The 19,670-nt window shown below is 47.0% G+C and overlaps 1 protein-coding gene and 1 long non-coding RNA gene across 2 annotated transcripts in view; one reads left to right on the forward strand and one right to left on the reverse strand.

Moving 5' to 3' along the window:
* USP7 (ubiquitin specific peptidase 7) overlaps positions 1-19,670 on the forward strand; it is a 92,030-nt gene that overhangs the window by 24,583 nt on the left and 47,777 nt on the right. The window contains exons 3-11 of the mRNA XM_040441764.1: positions 950-1,148; positions 3,010-3,148; positions 4,568-4,656; positions 5,403-5,511; positions 6,239-6,369; positions 8,582-8,636; positions 9,082-9,162; positions 9,764-9,854; positions 13,880-13,962. Of these exons, the coding sequence (XP_040297698.1) occupies positions 950-1,148; positions 3,010-3,148; positions 4,568-4,656; positions 5,403-5,511; positions 6,239-6,369; positions 8,582-8,636; positions 9,082-9,162; positions 9,764-9,854; positions 13,880-13,962 (977 nt within the window). The remainder of the gene's footprint in view (positions 1-949; positions 1,149-3,009; positions 3,149-4,567; positions 4,657-5,402; positions 5,512-6,238; positions 6,370-8,581; positions 8,637-9,081; positions 9,163-9,763; positions 9,855-13,879; positions 13,963-19,670) is intronic.
* LOC121008939 lies at positions 1,240-19,663 on the reverse strand. Its single transcript, XR_005780647.1, has 3 exons — positions 19,410-19,663; positions 18,221-18,228; positions 1,240-1,251 (listed from the first exon to the last, which is right to left on the reverse strand). It is a non-coding gene; the product is annotated as an uncharacterized LOC121008939 (long non-coding RNA).

Consider the following 19,670-nt stretch of genomic DNA (forward strand, 5'->3'; position numbering starts at 1 on the left):
AGAGCCGTCCCATAGAAGTGAATGGGGATGCCATACTTGTAATTACACTGCAAGCAGGTAAACGGGCACTGCCTTCTCCAACAGCTGATTTCTGGGGATGCTGGGAGTCGGACCCCTGCCGATCTGATATTGATGACCTATCCTGACAACTTTAGCACTTTAAGGGTCCATTCACACGTCTGCAATTCTGTTCCACATTTTGGAAACATGGAAGCAGGAAACATGCCACAAGAAACTAAGGCCGTGAACAAGGTCCTGTGTTAGGACCGAAACGTTGGCCAGGTTATACACCATTTATTCCTGGATGGATTGGTGATTAAAAAATAAAATTGATTCAAAACTTAAAATAACGAGTGCCGTGGTTTATCTTTACCATATTACTCCTACTACCATTGAGCACCGTACCAAAGAAAGAGGAGTGCCGTCCAACACAACTCTTAACACGACTATCACTGGCCTGGGCGCGGCTCCGCTCTGTTCCCTTGAATGGAGCTTAGCCCCGCCCACGCTAGTTGATACAAGTAGTGACGTCAGTGGGCCTGCGGTAAACAGTGATATGGCCGCGGCGCTGCTGGATCGCCGCTGCCTTCTCAAACAGCTGATCGGCGGGGGTCCCGGGTGTCGGACCCCCGCCGATCAGATGCTGATGATCTATCCAGAGGATAGATCATCAGTTTAAACAAAGTGCAGAACCCCTTTAAGTTATCTCTATCCTGTGGTTATGAGAGAACTTGATATAAAAGGAATACTTGTTCAAATCCATCCTTGTAAAATGGCAATGTGAATGTGAAATATTTTCTGCATAGGAGACTTAGTGAAGCTTGCACCCCTCTGCCACCCAGGGTCTTGGGTAATGTTTAGTAATCTGTGTGATGCTGCTGTTAAACTGCTTGGTGTTTTGTAAGTGTTCTACTATGAAGAAACAATTGTGGTCATTTTCTGCTTTCAGATACCAGTTGGCGGTCAGAAGCGACGTTTCAGTTCACTGTAGACCGCTTTAGTCGGCTTAGTGAATCTGTGCTGAGCCCTCCTTGCTTTGTGCGAAACCTGCCCTGGAAAATTATGGTGATGCCACGATTTTACCCAGATCGACCACATCAGAAAAGCGTGGGATTTTTCCTTCAGTGCAACGCAGAATCTGATTCCACGTACGACCATTTTATTACTCTTGTCATATGTGCAACGTTGCTGCAGTTTCTGGCCTAATGTGGTGCAGCATTTCAGATCATATCTTTTAAAGGGAACCTGTCGCTGGGATTTTTGGTATAGAGCTGAGGACATGGGTTGCTAGATGGCTGCTAGCACATCCGCATTACCCAGTCCCCATAGTTCTCTGTGCTTTTATTGTGTAAAAAAAACCGATTTGATACATATCTAAATTAACATAAGAGTCATATCTTACTTGTGTGACCAGAGAAGAGTCATAATTTAAAGCTCTGACTCATCTCGGGTTAATTTGCATATGTATCAAATCTGTTTTTATACACAATTAAAGCACACCGAGCTATGGGGACTGGGTATTGCAGATGTGCTAGCGGCCATCTAGCAACCCATGTCCTCAGCTCTATACACAAAATCCTGGTGACAGGTTCCCTTTTAAGTGGGGAAACGTTGCAAAAAATGCTCTGCCTATATAAGTCCCTAAACAAATATATTTCATAATGAACTATACGAAACAAGAGTCCTTCAGGTTTCTGCTGTAAACCATTTTATTAGTTTACGGTCTCTGGGGTCTCTAAGACAAGTCCCCCAATTTCTGCCGTGGGAGGTTAGCCTGTCTGATCATTTATGGTCTTTGAAGACAACTTATAAATGAGGTCTGTGGCGCTAGTGTGAACAGAACCTAAAGCTGGCCATAAACCTGAGCCTTCGGTGCGATCCTTAAATTCGCATCAAAATGTATATTTACAGCTTAGGAGTAAGACGACTGCGAGCAGGTAGACTCTAGGAGAGAATACACAAGTGGTTTTCATTGCTTCTCTGTTCACATGAGTCCTATTGGGTCCCATTGGTCATGTTGTAGGTGGGATGCTGGTAGCTGAAGCCTGCTGCTGGGTCTAACTAGACCGTAACAGTGACAATAAAAGTATAAGAGGGCTATACAGCCCGTTATTATGGAAAGTTATAGTCTAAAGAAACCTAAAATAATTTGTCCTAAAAACGAGTTGTAAAGAGAAGAGTCTTCTTAGCAAAGCTCTAAGGGCTCATGCACACGAATGTATTTTGTTTCGGTGTCCGTTCCTTTTTTTTTTTTTTTTTTTTTTTTTTTTGCGGCCTGTATGCCAAACCATTCACTTCAATAGGGCCGCAAAAAAAAAAAAAGAAATGACTGTGCGCATTCTGTTTCCGTATGTCTGTTCCTCAAAAAAATTATAATTGAACGTGTCCTATTGTCTGCATTATGGGCAAGGATAGTACTGTTCTATTAGGGCCAGCTGTTCCGATCCGCAAAATACGGAATGCACATGGATGTATTCCACATTTTTAGAGGATCCATGTTTTGTGGACCGCAAAAAACATATGGTGGTGTGCATGAGCCCTAACAATGTTACAACGGAAAATCTGTCTTCAGCATTGTACTGAGCGCTGAAGATGCCTGTGTATAAAATAGAGGCTCCCAGCTGCTTCTTGTCACTACTCCAGCCCCTGACTATGTGCCCTAACTATCATTGCCCATCAGACTTATTAGACTGAAGACCCTCACGCTCAGAGCTTTTTAAGAAGAATTTTTAAACTGAAAGAACAATTACACTTTAAAGCAAAGTACCATTGATGTGAATGGACTTCTGCTTGTGTTGGGAGATTTCCCCTGCCCCTGGGTGTAATCCCTTGTGACTGAGCTGCAGAAAATCCATGTGGCGGAGGATGTAGCGCTTGCTGGAATGCCATGGCCCCTTCACACACTGTTTGATACTGATGAAGTGAACGGGCATACTACCCAGTTCCCTTTCTTGTGTGTTTTTTTTAGGTAGTGATCGTAAATGTAAAATGTAACGTTTTCTCTTGCAGGTCATGGTCTTGCCACGCACAGGCAGTGCTTAAGATAATCAATTACAAGGACGATGAGAAATCTTTTAGCCGACGCATTAGTCACTTGTTTTTTCACAAGGAGAATGATTGGGGATTTTCCAATTTCATGGCATGGAGTGTAAGTAGCATCATTTACACAGTTTGTGCCATCTGATTTATATGTAGAATGAATTAGATCTGAGGAAAAAAAAAAATTGTGGTGATGTTACAAACATGCACTGGGATACATGTATGGAATATGATTTAGGTATTCAGTATAAACCGACATGACTAGAATATGCTTTATGCATTCACGTGTTACAGACGTCCACAAGCTTACCTGCTGGCCTCCTCCCAGCTTTTAATTAATGGGTGTTGTGCAGATATGGAAGTTTTCAACACCCAGGGTTTCTCATCATAAGGCTCTGCACATGCTGCATCTCAGTCCTACATTTGGAAAAAACTCTAGGTGTATAGGTGTCATATGTATCCACGGGACTCAATTCACCCGACCGTGGCCAAAAGGGTGTCATTTTGGCTGCCATTAGGCTGGTATACATAGTTATACACTGTGTAGTGCGCCACTGCAAAAAAAATATACTCTGCATGAACATTATTTTAACATTGTGGCCAATTGTCACCGCACACCGCTGTATGTCCATACAGGGACTAACTTGGGAATCTTCCATCAGAGGTATAAATGACACGACTTACATGCATCATTATTTTGCCATCTGATTAGAATGGTTAAATACGTTTAAGGGTACTTTCACACTAGCGTTTTTCTTTTCCGGCATAGAGTTCCATCCCAGGGGCTCTATACCGGTAAAAAAACTGATCAGTTATATCCCCATGCATTCTGAATGGAGAGTAATCCGTTCAGGATGCATCAGGATGTCTTCAGTTCAGTCATTTTGACTGATCAGGCAAAAGATAAAACCGTAGCATGCTACGGTTTTATCTCCAGTGAAAAAAAACTGAAGACTTGCCTGAATGCCGGATCCAGCATTTTTCCCCATAGGAATGTATTAGTGCCGAATCCAGCATTCAAAATACTGCATGCGTCCTTCCAGTCTGCGCATGCGCAGACCGGTAAAAATGTGAAAAAAAAATACAAGACGGCTCCGTCTGTCCACATGACAAGCGGAGAGACGGATCCATTCTTGCAATGCATTTGAGACGGATCCGGATGCATCTCACAAATGTTTTCTCACATCCAGATCGGCGGATGCGGCAGGCAGTTCAGACGACGGAACTGCTTGCCGGATCACACTGCCGTAAGTGGGAAAATAGCCTAAGTGCTCATGTATAAGGCGTTGCTACTTGTATACTACTATTATAGTATCATTTCAAATTCCTTTGTGCCATACAACTAAACTTGATAAAATTGTAGCTAAAATGTTGACGTTGTATAAATCGGATTCTGGTTTCCCAGTGCAGATATAAAGGAACACTGATACTTTATTTAAATGGAAAGGCACATTTGGGTGTACATTGAGCAGTATCTGTATAGACGGGTACACTACTCTGATCCGGATTTCTGACCTTTCTTTTACAGGAAGTTACAGATCCAGAGAAAGGTTTCATAGAGGATGATAAAGTGACTTTTGAAGTCTATGTGCAAGCTGATGCTCCTCATGGTGTAGCGTAAGTATTGCTAGCTTAGGCATTGTCTCATGAGTTTCTTTGCATTTCAGAGAGGTCTCGTCTGGATGGTAATATGGGGTAATAGATATGCAGCATGGAAAATCTTACCGATATTAGAATATTGCATGGATAAGGGGCGTTCCCATCTGCTGCTTACTTGGGATTATCACCTGTCCGCAGTGTTGTATTTGCCATCTAGTCAGCCCCGTAGACGTAGATTTTATTCAAACTCCTTCAGAAAAGATGCCTGGGACCCCTGTTCTACTGATTGGAGGTCCTAGCAGTGAAGCCCCCCAGGAATCAGACACTTATTATCCTGTGTCCAGGTTGTAAATCTTTTTTCATTGGATAACAACCAGTAAAGAGCTTGTCCACATTGCTTTTTTTATTTCTCAAAACTGCCTGGGGTCTTTTATTATATAATAACACTTATTCTTGCCTTCCCAGGTCCCTCCAGCACCGCCGTTCTGTCCTCTCCATGGGCGGCAGTGACACATTGTTGTGGTGACATCCTGTATACTTCTGCAGCCAAAAACTGACCTAAACTGTCGCATAGCAAGCACCGCTGCGGCTAGTGATTGGCTGCAGCAGTACATGGGACGTCACTGCTGTAGCCTGGCAAGAGGATGGAGTAGCAGTGCTGGAAAGGAGGGGATTGGAGGCCCCAGGCAGTTTAAAGAAAAAACTACGTATCTGTCTAAAATATTTAGAATATTGCATCCGTTTCCTCCTTTATTTTTCTGTAGCTGGGACTCCAAGAAGCACACTGGTTATGTTGGACTGAAGAATCAGGGAGCCACATGTTACATGAACAGCCTGCTCCAAACCTTGTTTTTCACCAACCAGCTCCGGAAGGTGTGTGGTATCATTATTATCTTTCATACATTTCCACTAACGTATGATGTTTGGTTTCTGCTGTCTTCAGTCTTGTCTTAACTCAAAGGAATTCTGTTTCGTATTTGTCCTTTTCAATTTTATGTTGAATTTGAATTTCTGTGCCATACACGGTTTTTAATTTCAGTATCCTAGTATTATGTTTCCCTATCCCTTCCAGAAATTGAACCCTGCCACAAAATGTTAACTGTAGTGATGGTGAACTCAACATATTTTGGTGCTCGAGTCCTTAAAAGGTCCATACTTTACGGCCCATTCACACAAACGTAAGGGCCCCATGCCTGTATTGAATGGGTCCGCGATCTGCAAAAGATAGCACATGGATCAGAAGCCCACGGAAACACTCCGAAGCACTTTTGCGGCCTTTAGGGTTCGTGCCCCACGCACCTCAAAAGATAAAACATGTCCTATCTTGCTGTATTTTGCGGCTTGCGGACCCATTCAGGTCAGTGTGACCGCAATATGGGATCCACACAACCAGTGCCCATGCATTTCGGTCAGCTATTTTCAGTCAGCAACACAGTCACAACGACCATACAGTCGTGTGAATGAGCCCTTACATTCAGCTAGGGCTAAGGGACACATGATTCTAAACATATGCCAAAAGACTAATGTGAACAATGCCTGAGAGTGTTAGTCTGCGAGGCTGCTTATGTGAAGGTTACATCTTGTTTTTTTTTCCTTCCAGGCTGTGTACATGATGCCTACAGAAGGTGATGACTCCTCCAAGAGTGTTCCTCTTGCATTACAGAGGGTGTTCTATGAATTACAACACAGTGACAAACCTGTAGGAACTAAAAAGTTAACAAAATCCTTTGGGTAAGCGATCGGTAATGTCGTCAGATATTTTTCTAAACCTATTTAATCTCAGCTGGGCAGTGCAGCGTCAGAACGCTGGTATGATCAGGTGTGCCATGCCCTCACCATACAGAGGGCAGCAAGAAGCTGTGTAACACAAAAAAAACGAAGAGCAATGAACACAGACTATAAGCAGAAATGCTCTTGTAATTTATGTTAACATAGAATCTTTGGGAAATGAAAAGCTCTGCAACTTCCTAATTTATGTAGTTACAATATGTTTGCTTTCAGCAAATTAATATTTTGTTTAGATCAAAAGGCTGAAAGACATTGGCCCAGATTTACCGTATTTTTCGCCCTATAAGACGAGGAGGAAAATAAGAATTTTTTTTTTTTAACCAAAAGGTGTGCTTTTGGTGGGTTTGAACTAATGGCGGTCTGTGCATGACACTATTATGGGGGATTTGTGGATGGCACTGTTATGTGGGGGGAAGGGGGGGATCTGTGGATGGCATTATTATGGTGGGGGGGATCTGTGGATGGCATTATTATGGTGGGGGGGATCTGTGGATGGCATTATTATGGTGGGGGGGATCTGTGGATGGCATTATTATGGTGGGGGGGGATCTGTGGATGGCATTATTATGGTGGGGGGGGATCTGTGGATGGCATTATTATGGTGGGGGGGGATCTGTGGATGGCATTCTTATGGTGGGGGGATCTGTGGATGGCATTATTGTGGGGTGGGGCGATCTGTGGATGGCATTATTGTGGGGGGGGGGGGGGTCTGTGGATGGCATTATGATGGGGGGGGGTCTGTGGATGGCATGGTGGGGGGGGGAGAATCTGTGGATGGCACTGTTAAGGGGGTGGTGAGAATCTGTGGATGGCACTGTTATGGGGGTGGTGGATCTGTGGTGTCTTATGGGGCGAAAAATACGGTACTAATGTCTGCCCTGGAATCTAAAAAGTGGTGCAATTTGGCAATTATTAAATTTTTTTTTTTTTGCTTGCTCGAACAAGGGTTATTGCCCAAGATTCTATGTATTGTGCCACAATTCTGGTGTAAATCTGTCTCAACGTAAGCAAACCTAGTAGTTGGCATAGGGTTAAGCATCTATCCCTGCACCACATTTATCATCCAGCCTGAGCCCCTGGTGTACGTCTATACAGGCCGTTAGCGCCATCTACAGGCTTAGTAAATCTGTCCCTTGAGACTTTGTATCCGGTCTAGTCAAACCTCTTAACAGTGGCCCTTGGCTTGATACATTTACTGATGATTTATTGTACAAAACTGACATATTTTCAGCTCAGGGAGGATTTCCTAGACTGGATACACTGGTTCCCACTTCTCAGCTGAGAGGTCTGTATGGATGTAAACCTATGATTACCCTGAGGGCAGAGATCTGGACATGCTGCACGACATTTCCTAATATATTTGTTAAAGCGGACCTCTAGTTTTAGAAAGCTTGCAACATATGACATGTTATAAGTTTTGATCTATGGGGGTTCAGGTTCTGATGCCCCTTGAAGATTGCTGAAATGAAAGGACAGAAGCACTCACCTGAAAGTTGTGCCGCCTCTCCTTGGAGACACAGGAGGAGCGGTGCTTGCACTCTGAGCCCCTCTGCCACTTCATTTCTGCAGTTATTTGGGGCCTCAGAACCTGACCCTGTGATGTATTAAATGGTTTCTAAATCTGGACGTACCCTTTAAAGGAAGTCTGTCAGATGAGTTCTCCCTCACACAGTGCAAGACTTCTCTGCACAGAGACTGATGAAGGGTAAACAGTAAATCAGTGCGTATTGGCAGGATAATCAGATCTCTTCTAAGAGTCCAGTCAGGATTTGTGCGGTCTTTTTGCCCAGAAATCCTTCTTCGAATGATATAGGCCTATAGAGAAACCTCTCTTCATAGGCTGATCTCAGATTGGGCAGCAGAAATCACCTGACAGGTTCTCCGGTTTCTCCAGGATGCAGTGATACTGTAGTAAAGTGCTGGCATGAAAAACTATAGAGGACAAAATATGCAGTGTTCAGGGTACTCTGGGCAGCTAAATTCATTAAGGAGCAAGAGAACTCTTTTAAGCTCTATTTTACAGTAAACCGGAAAATGCTTTAATATCGATTGTGCTGATGTTTCAGTATATCAGTCTGAAAAAAAAATATATATATTTTTATTAATTTTTTTTAATTATTTATTATAATATGTGTACACATTTGCTTATTTACAGGTGGGAGACGTTAGATAGTTTCATGCAACATGATGTCCAAGAACTATGTAGAGTGGTAAGTTGTCAAAATCCTGTTACTGCATACTGCCACAATGACCTTGAATGGTTTGTCTAGTTTCAGGAAGAAACCAGACAATTTATGGGATCTGCCTGCAATAAAGAAGTGATCGTTACTTACCTGGCACAACTGCTCTGGCTCTCTCGGTCAGGATCTGTTTACTCGGCTGCAGCAGTGATAACACATTGACAATATGTGACCGCTGCAGCCAATCGCTGCACTAAAAGAGGCCAGTAATTGGCTGCAGCATTCACACAACGACATTACTGCTGCAGCCATGTACAGTGCCCGGCCAGCAACTGAGAATAACACAGCTTTTGTGCATTTTCCATTCTGTTCTTTCAAACCTGATGATGTTTTCAGTTTTCCCTTTTGATATAGTCTAAGATGATGGAAAAGGTGGCAGATAAATCAGTTTCATTTTATTTTTTCTGTCTTGCAGTTACTGGACAATGTGGAAAACAAAATGAAAGGAACATGTGTAGAAGGAACTATTCCAAAGCTATTCCGAGGAAAGATGGTGGTATGTGCCTTGAGTAGTTTGGGCAGGTATATTAATTGTCTAACATTTAGCCAGCGGAAAACTTTGTGCACCAGATTTATCATCCAGAACCATCCACTGTGATAAGTATTTATTGCCTATTGGCTTACTTTGTGCCTAAATGCTGTTGCCGTTTTGGTGCTTTTTGCATATTTCCAAGCCATGCCCAGCTTTGTGCGGTCTGTATTGCTAATGGCCGAGTGGCACCTTCAATACTGCTTGGCTATTAGCAATACAGACCCACTGAGCAGTGCAGTCTCATTAGATTATTTTGAGGCAGCTGTGGCACATTTGACCGCTGCACTGCCGCTTCTCAACCATGACAAGTTTGGTCGTACCCATAGTAAGCTTGCACATGGACTGTGAGCTCCGTTCGAGACAGCAAGTTATGATGTCTGTAAAACGCTGCAGAATATGTCACCGCCCTATACGTGAGTAAAATAGTTTGGCATATGCCTTGTATGCCAGAATTCTGTCTCAGTTTGAGCCACAATTCTGGTGCTACTTGATTAGTAAATCTGCCTTGTTAAGATTGAGGAGCAGTCATTTGTGTTCCGGTTTTAAGACTCTTGTTCTTTTTCAGTCCTACATCCAGTGTAAGCATGTGGACTACCGGTCTGAGCGGATAGAAGACTATTATGATATTCAACTAAGTATAAAAGGAAAGAAAAACAGTGAGTACCAAGTACAAATGGGATGTGGGGCCCCTTGATTCACTTTTGTGTTCAGTCGTTTAAAGGGTTTCCTATCTCCGTACTTGGCGTATTACTAGGATATGCCACAAATATCCGATATGTGCCAGTCCCACCTCTAAAACCCACTCCTATCTCCAGAACCGGCTCCAGAAATGAAGGGAGAGCAGCTGTGCATTCATGACCATCCTATTTTCAGAACTCATAGCAGTAAATGGAGCTCAGCTGTTTCCAGCAGTCCCCTAGTGAATGGAGATTGCTTCGGGAGCCCCATTCTGGAGAGAAGCGTAGGTCTTGCCTTTCGGGGGGGACCTTCTTCTATCGGTCATATGGGATGTGCCCTAAATCTAAATGTTGACAGGACAACCCCATTAAGTGGTGACCTTTTTAGTAGGCTATATGTAATTTCAGTATATTGTGTTTGTAGTATTTATATGGCATGGTTACTTCCTCAGAGTTGGCTGCTTTACATAGAATGTCAAATGTGTTTAGAAACGTTAATATCTTCAACTTACTGATATGCCGTTATTAGTTCTGCATTGTTTTGACGGTTCTTGAAGCCACAGCCCTTTGTTGTGGAAAAAAAAAATTCTGTTCCGACAATACACAGTTCCCATCTGCAAAAATGGCCACTGATGGAGGGACATGTGATGCAACGTGGCCATCAGCACCTCGCTTTGAAGTGCCTACGATAGTCTCCTGTGCATCATAGCAGGGAAGAAAGCTAGGTATAATGCTTTCATCTGCTCTTGAACGTGCAGGAAACTACTACAGGCGTAGTGTGTTTCAGGTAATGGACAGGTTGAGTCACGTGCCCCTTCATCAGTGTTGAAATTCAGGATGGGAGTGGCATGTGGTTGGGACAGAAGACTTGGCTCAGTAAGGGACTTGGCTTCAGGAAATGTCAAAAGCACTTAGTATTTCTAATAAATGTATTTTAGTAATTTGATAAATATTCAGGTATTGACACTTGACAAGATGCTATTTGAAGCAGCATGCCCCTTTAATGAATACAAAACTGATCCTGTGGGGCAATAAATGTCCATTTGAGAATAATGGAGACTTTTACCATTACAGCATGGGTTTAGATCAAAGCCGAGGAGAAACAAGGTGTATGAGTGATTTATAAAGAAGTTTAGGAGATGATCCAGCACGTCTGTAAAATTTAAGATTCCTACTTTATTGAGATCATTTAATGGGTTCTGTAGCTTTTTCTTACTGATGATCTATCCTGTGGCTAGATCATCAGTATCTGATTAGTGGGGGTCTGACACCCGGGACCCCCGCCAATCAGCTGTTTGAGAAGGTCCCGGCACTGACAGTAGTGACACGGCCTTCACATTGTTTCCCGCAGGCCCAGTGACATCACAGCTAGTATTGCCTCACAACTGGCCTGGGTGCGGCTAAGCTCCGTTCACGTCGTTGGGGCTTATCTGCCCACAGGCTGGTGATACTAGTTATGACGTTACTGGGCCTGCAGGAAACTGCAAGAAGGCCGCAGCCCTACTTCCAGTGCCTTCGCAAACAGCTGATCGGCGGGAGTCCTTTGTGTCGCACCCCCGCCAATCAGATGCTGCTGATCTCTCTAGAGGAGAGATCAGTAAGAAAAAAATCTAGAACCCCTTTAAATACTCCAGTACAGCAGGTTCAGGGAACCACTTGTGTTTGAAACCTGCTTTTTAGGCCTCATGCACACTAACGTTTTTCGGGTGCGGACCCATTTACTTCAATGGGGGCTGCAAAAGATGCGGACAGCACTCCGTGTGCTGTCCGCATCCGTTCTGAGGCCCCGCAAAAAAAATGTCCTATTCTAGTCCGCGCTTTGCGAACAAGAATAGGCATTTATATTAAAGGCTGTCTGTGCCGTTCCGCAAATTGTCGTGTACGTGAGGCCTTAGTCATTGCCTCCCTAGCATCCCTTCACACTTGTCAATTTTCAGATTTCATCTGTACCTTCACACAGTACAGAATTTTTACTTAATATTATCCGTATATGTCGACTTTCCCGCGAGTGTACTGAGGAAAACGCGCTCTGTGTGGCATCTGCAATTCCCAGACCGAACAGTGCTCCTCCGACGTGAACTCGCATAATGATTTATGATTCTGTGAATTCCTGTCTCGCCTCGGGTCTGCTGAGTGTTACATAATGCTGTGACTACAGTTCAGTAGACCTGCAGAGAGACGGGAATTCACAGCATCATAAATCATTATGATGCTGCAAGTTCACTTCAGAGGAGCTGTGTTCAGTCCGGGAAATACGGCTCCCACACGGAGCGTGTTTTCTGGACAGTATAGGTTTGTCTGATGCTGGCCCATCAGAGAATTTCCCGTCAACCTGGTACTGATTACAGTTTACTATAAAATTGTATGGTTTTTAATGACTGTTTAGACATTTAAGTACCTTGTCTGTTAACTTGATTTGAATTCCTCTGACTGCTGAATTGTGGAATTGCTTAGATGTAGTTTCTGCTGAAGCAATAATCCTCGTTTATTCTCTGTTAAGCCAAACGCCAGTACAATCTCAGCTGTGAATGTGTTTGCTGGCAGGTTCTGTTGCAGCTCTATAATATTGGCGCTCCTCTTAGTAGCCCGTACAGTAAACCAGACTTTATAACAGGTTGTCTGAGTAGTCTTTTTTTGGGAGGGTAAAAATGCCACTTCCTCCTCAATGTTGTGATGACATTGGGAATGACGTCTTGTCAGAAAGTTGGGAAACTTCCAGTTTTATGTATCAGCTAGTTTTTGCTATTGACCTCACATTGCAGTTTTCTAACTTTTGAAGGTCTTGTGGTGTAGTGCCAAGCATTCCCCAGCCTTTGGCCCTGTTCACATCAGTGTTGAGGCTTCTATGTAAGGTGCAGGATCTGTGACATGACTGCCATTGATAGAATTGTAGAGGAGTGGCAGCCTCCAGATGAGAACATAGAGATATAGATATATATATATATATATATATATATATATATATATATATATATATATATATATATATATATATATATATATATCTCTCTATCCACGGCACTCTCAAAATATTAATAAATTCAAAGAATTTTTGTGTCCAACGCCACCTTAGTGTTACATAACAAAGAAGCAGGGCCAACGTTTCGGTCCAACCTGGACCTTGATCACGGCCTAGTGCTGTGGAGACAATGCGCATTCGTTGGTGGTATAGGAAATATACCACCAACGAATGCGCATTGTCTCCACAGCACTAGGCCGTGATCAAGGTCCAGGTTGGACCGAAACGTTGGCCCTGCTTCTTTGTTATGTAACACTAAGGTGGTGTTGGACACAATAAAAATTCTTTGAATTTATCAATATTTTGAGTGCCGTGGACTTATATATATATTTGATAGCGGCTTGACAGCCCCTCCATTGAGCACCTCCTTTTGGGATATATATTCTTTCCCTCTGGACGATGTGCCTTCCAAGTTTTTTACTTATCCAGATGAGAACAGTCCTATAACAGTCCTGGAGATCTGCACCCCAAGCCCCTTCAGAAGATAATGTGGGTGTTTGGGGATGCTGGATAGGATTGGGTGGCTCAGAATTAGTAAATTCAATACAGCTGTAATTACTGGTCACTAGCCATAATTACACTTGCTAAGAGTATAAGGTCTCATTAACCTCTCCATTTAAGTCAGAAGATCCTGCAGGCTTTTCTGGCACAGAACAGCTTGTCGTATCTAGCAGGTTCCAGCATTGCCGGATCCCCGTTGACTGCAATGAGGTCCGGCAGTGATGCCGCCCATTTCTGGCATACTGTAAATGTTGGGTTTTGGATGGAAAACAAAAAACACACATTGCATGCAATTATTATTTTTTTTTTTGTCTGGGCCACAGCTGGCAATTGTGCCAGATCTCCTAAACATGGTGGAGGCCCATTTTAGCATAGACCATGCATTACCAGTATTCAACAAATGTTATTTTATTGGTTTTAACGAGCCTTGACCTCTATTATATATTTTTATAATTTTTTTTATTTAATTTTATTTTTTCTCCAGTTTTCGAATCCTTTATTGACTATGTGGCGGTGGAGCAGCTAGATGGTGACAACAAATATGATGCAGGGGAACATGGCTTGCAGGTGAGTACGTGCTTACAGTAAATAAGACCTTCCTCAATGCTTTGCAATCATGAATACTGACTGAACACGGTGCATGCGATTTTCATCTGCTCTTAGTGATGGCTGCTGTGTGTAAGTGGGCAAAAATGAGTCTGGTTGTATGTTACTGGTCTGCAGTGACTGCCCTGGAGATGAGCTACCTCTGTGTCTGTGCGGCATGCATGCGATTTGCCCCTAATCTAAGAACAGTTTTGTTTTCAAGTTCTTAACAGGATTTGAAAAAGTCATAAGTTAGGCCTCATTCACATCACCGTTTCTCCTTTCCGTTCTCCGGCTCCGTTGAGGAGCAGGAGAACAGAAAGGACGGATTCTGCAGATAACTCAGCGTAAGGGAGACTAAAGACTCCATAGACTGTAATGGGGTCCGTTCTGTGTCCGCTCAGAACATGATTTTTGAGCGGAGACAAAAGTCCTGCATGCAGGACTTTTGTCTCCGCTCAAAAAGAATATTCTGAGCGGACCCCGAACGCACCCTATAATAGTCTATGGGGTCTTTAGGCTCCGTTAGGTCTCAGTTATCTGCAGAATCCATCCTTTCCGTTCTCCTGCTCCTCAACGGAGCCGGAGAACGGAAAGGAGAAACGGTGATGTGAATGAGGCCTAACTTTTGACTTTTTTTTTTTCATGCATCAGTTCTATATTCAGCGGTTTACACGCAGCCCTGGCCCCATAGAAGTGAATGGGGCTTTAGTGAAAAACGCATAGCATCTGGAAGCAAGTGCGGGTGCAATGCGTTTTTCACTGATGGTTGCTAGGCGATGTTGTTTGTAAACCTTCAGTTTATCATGCACGTGAAAAAACGCATCAAAACGCATTGCACCTACGTGTAAAAAACGGAACGCAATCGCAGACAAAACTGACTGAACTTGCTTGCAAAATGGTGCGAATTTCACTGAACTCATCCGGAGCCAATCCGTATCGTTCATGTGAAAAATGGATTTTTTGTACTCACCGTAAAATCCTTTTCTCGTAGTAGGCATTGGGGGACACAGCACCATGGGTATATGCCCAGCTGCCACTAGGAGGCTGACACTAGAAACAAAAAAGTGTTGGCTCCGCCCAGGTGGGCTATACCCCTCTGCAAGAGCCGAGATACACCAGTCGGTACAAAAGCAGTAGGAACGCCATACACCTGAACAAACAGAAAACTGAACGCCAACAAGTCTTCAACTGGGGAAACCCAACGACCACAAATCGCCGGGACCACAACAAGAAGAAACTCAGTAAGAAAATGGGAGGGATCTGTGTCCCCCAATGCCTACTACGAGAAAAGGATTTTACGGTGAGTACAAAAAATCCATTTTTCTCGTGCATGGCATTGGGGGACACAGCACCATGGGACGTTCCAAAGCAGTCCCTGAGGGAGGGAAGAAGAACGCCATGTCGCCAATCTAAAGCACAGCTGCTTGCAGAACCTTGCGCCCCAGGCTAGCGTCAGCGGAAGCCAGAGAATGAATGTGATAAAACTTAGAGAAAGTGTGAACTGACGCCCAGGTGGCGGCCCGGCAGACCTGGGAAGCAGATGCCTGATGACGCACCGCCCAGGAAGCCCCAACTGCCCTAGTCGAATGAGCGGTCAACCTGGAAGGGGGAGCACGGCCCTTTGCGATATAGGCCTCCTTGACAGCCGACCGAACCCAGCGAGAGATGGTGGCCTTGGAGGCAGGCAAACCCCTACGAGGACCCGCCGGGACCACGAAAAGGGAATCCGAACGACGGAAAGGTTCCGTGAGGCGAAGGTACAGGCGAAGGGCCCGAACAACGTCAAGGCAATGGAGGGATTTCTCCCTAGGGTGAGAAGGATTAGGGCAGAAAGAGGGAAGGACGATCTCTTCATTGATATGAAACGAGGAGACCACCTTTGGAAGAAAAGAGGGAACGGGACGCAACACCACCTTGTCCTGATGGAAAACCAGGAAAGGCGAACGGCAAGAAAGCGCCGCCAGTTCGGAAACCCGGCGGATGGAGGTGACTGCCACTAAGAAGGCCACCTTGAACGAGACAAACGACAGAGATATCTCTGCCAAAGGCTCGAAGGGAGAAGACTGAAGGGCGCCAAGGACGAGATTCAGGTCCCACGGCTCCACTGGAAAACGAAAGGGGGGGGCTCGGCGAGCGACACCCTGTAGGAAAGTCCTAACCTGAGCCCGCGAGGCCACAGGACGTTGGAAAAGGACTGAGAGGGCCGAAATCTGTCCTCTGAGAGAAGCCAGGCGAAGACCCTTCTCAAAACCGGCCTGAAGGAAGGCCAGAACGTTAGGGACGGAGAAATGAAGAGGGCGGAAGCGCCCAGACTTGCACCAGGCAAAATACGCTCTCCAGGTCCGGTAGTAAATACGGGCTGACTGGGGTTTGCGAGCGTGAAGCATCGTCTGAATGACAGAATCCGAGAGGCCACGGGACTTCAAGACCGTGGTCTCAACGGCCACGCCGTCAAACGAAGCTGAAGTAAATTCGGGTGGTACAGAGGACCCTGAGAAAGGAGATCGTGGCGCAGAGGAAGTCGCCACGGAGCGTCGGCGAGCAGAAACACTAGATCTGCGTACCACGCCCTGCGGGGCCAATCCGGAGCCACCAGGATTGCTGAAACCCGGGCTGCCTTGAGACGCTTGAGCACTCGGGGCAGGAGGGGAATGGGGGGGAACAGGTACAGAAGGTTGAACTGAGACCAAGGCAGAACTAGGGCGTCTACCGCGAAAGCCTGAGGGTCTCTGGACCGCGCGACAGCGCGCGGAATCCTGTGGTTGAGACGTGACGCGAAAAGATCCACGTCCGGAGTTCCCCATCGGCGACAAAGTTGGAGGAACACCTCTGGGTGAAGAGACCATTCGCCCGGGTCGACTAGCTGACGACTGAGGAAGTCTGCCGCCCAATTGTCGACCCCGGGAATGTGCACCGCGGAGAGGACGGGAACGTGGTTTTCCGCCCAGCGCAGGATATGGGAGGCTTCCTGCAAGGCCATCACGCTCCTGGTGCCCCCTTGGTGGTTCAGATAAGCCACGGCGGTGGAATTGTCTGTTTGAACCCGGACCGGGAGACCGCGAAGACGTGGGGTCCAGTGAGACAGTGCCAGGAAAATTGCCCTGAGCTCGAGTACATTTATCTGCAGGGAGGACTCCTGAGCAGACCAAAGACCCTGGACTGTGAGAGAGTCGAGGACAGCTCCCCAACCCGAGAGGCTGGCGTCCGTCGTGACCACCCGCCAACTGGGGGGAAGAAAGGAACGGCCCAGGGACACCGTCCGAGGAAGAAGCCACCAGGAAAGGTCCTGGCGAAGCTGGAGAGGGAGACGAACCAGGCGATCGAGACCTGCCTGGGACTTGTCCCACCTGGATAGAAGAAACAACTGAAGGTCCCGGGAGTGGAATTGGGAATAGGGAATGGCTTCGAAGGAAGCCACCATCCTCCCCAGGACGCGCATACACGTCCTGATAGTCAGGGTGGACGGGCCGCGGAGAAGCGTCACCCCCGCCTGAAGGGAGGCAATCTTTTCTGGGGGGAGAAACACCCGCCCGAGGCGAGTGTCGAAAATCATGCCCAGGAAGGGCATCCTCTGGCATGGGATGAGGGAGGACTTGGAGTGGTTGACGAGCCACCCGAACTGGGCAAGAGCTGAGAGGGTGATGTGCAGGCTGGACAGGTTGTCCTCCAACGACGGGGCCCGAATCAGAAGATCGTCCAGGTAAGGTATCAAGGCGACCCCCCTGGCACGAAGAAGGGCCATGAGAGGCGCCAACACCTTGGTGAAGACCCTCGGAGCAGAGGCCAGGCCGAAGGGCAGGGCTACGAATTGGAAATGAAGAGAACCTACCGCGAAGCGAAGGAACCTTTGGTGGGAGAGGGCAATGGGGACGTGGAGATAGGCGTCCTGAATGTCTATGGACGACAGGAACTCGTCCGACTCCAAGGAGGCGATCACCGACCGGAGGGATTCCATACGAAAGTGACGGACCCGGACAAAGCGGTTCAGCGCCTTCAGGTCCAGGATAGGACGGAGCGAACCGTCCTTTTTGGGAACCGTGAACAGATTCGAATAGAACCCCCGAAAGCGTTCTGACTCTGGAACCGGAACGATGACCCCTAGAGAGCGAAGGGAACGAATGGCCTGAAAAAAATCTTCTGCCCCGGAGGGGGACCTGGGGGGCGACGTCAGGAAGAACCGACCCGGCGGAAGATCGGAAAATTCGATCCTGTATCCGGAGGAGACTACCTCCAGAACCCAAGCGTCTTCTACACTTGCTTGCCAGACGTCCTGAAAGGCGAGCAGACGCCCTCCCACCTTGACAGAGTCATGCGGAAGGAGGTTTAGTGGACTGGGGGCGAGCAGGTTTGGGCTTGGCATGCCAGGAGGGCTTGGTCTTAAAGGAAGGCCTGAAGGCCTTCTTGTCAGATCGGGCAGGGGGGGCCCGAAAGGACTGCGCCCGAGAGGACGACCCAGGAAAGCGACGGCGGCGAGGCTGATTCTGGGGAAGAAGAGAGCTCTTACCGCCAGTGGCCTCCGAGATGAGCTCCTCCAAACGCTTCCCAAAGAGCTTCCCGCCGAGAAAGGGAAGGGAAATCAGAGCCTTCTTGGAGGCGGCATCTGCCGCCCAAGAACGAAGCCAGATGGTGCGGCGGATGGCCACAGAGTTAGCGGCCGCACGGCCGGATCGGCGGGCCGATTCCATAGAGGCATCGCAAAGAAATTTGGACGCCTGATAAATTTGAGAGGCAAGCACTGCCAGTTCCCCTTGATCAGAGTCTGGGGGTAAAGCGCGAACAAGCTGTTTTGCCCAGATAGCGCAGGCCTTAGCCACCCAGGAGGCGGCAAACGCAGGACGGATGGCGGCACCCGCTGCGATGAAAACAGACTTGGCCAAAGAGTCGACCCGTTTGTCAGCGGGATCCGACAAGGAAGCCGCGTCAGCCAGGGGAAGGGTAGTAGCCTTCGCCAGGCGAGCAACCTGAGGGTCTACCTGAGGAGGAACCGTCCAAGTATTGACAGATTCCTCAGAAAAAGGATAGGGGACGTCAGAGGCCTTGGTAAGATGAAGGCGCCGATCAGGATGACGCCACTCTTTAGCCAGAAGTGCGTCCAGATCCTCGTGATTCGGGAAGACCACAGTGGAACGCCTAGTCCGGCGGAAGGACACCGACTCCAGGGAGGAGGAGGAGGGAACGTCCTGCACATGGAGCGCGTCACGGACGGCTTTGATGAGGTCCTGAATGGCCGCAGACATCGCCGAGCACCGCTCTGATTCAGAATCAGAAGCGGAGGAGTCCCCAGGAACGGCGGAAGCGGCTGAAGAAGAAATTTCGCCCGACTCAGACCTAACCGGGGAGTGATCCGGGGTAGCTGAGGAAGAATGGGACCCAGCCGAGGCTGTGCGAGGTCGCTTGCCGGACCTCGTACCAGAGCGGGAACGGACATCCCCGGCGGGGGGGTCCCTGCCCGAGGCGGCCGCAATCTGAGCGGGCAGACGGTCCAGGGACTGCGCTAGGGATTGGGAGAGGCTGGCAAGGTTACCTATGGCCTGGGACAGGGTAGCAGCCCATTCCGGAAGGACCGACAAAGAGGGGGCCGCAGGGGCGGACTGGGTGGGCCTGGGGGGAAGGCACTGCACGCAGAGAGAGGAAGACTGACCGCATGGGAACTTCCTATTACATACGGAACAGGCGTAATGAGTGGA

The sequence above is a fragment of the Bufo bufo genome, chromosome 7 (assembly GCF_905171765.1).
Source record: "Bufo bufo chromosome 7, aBufBuf1.1, whole genome shotgun sequence".
Lineage (NCBI taxonomy): Eukaryota > Metazoa > Chordata > Amphibia > Anura > Bufonidae > Bufo > Bufo bufo.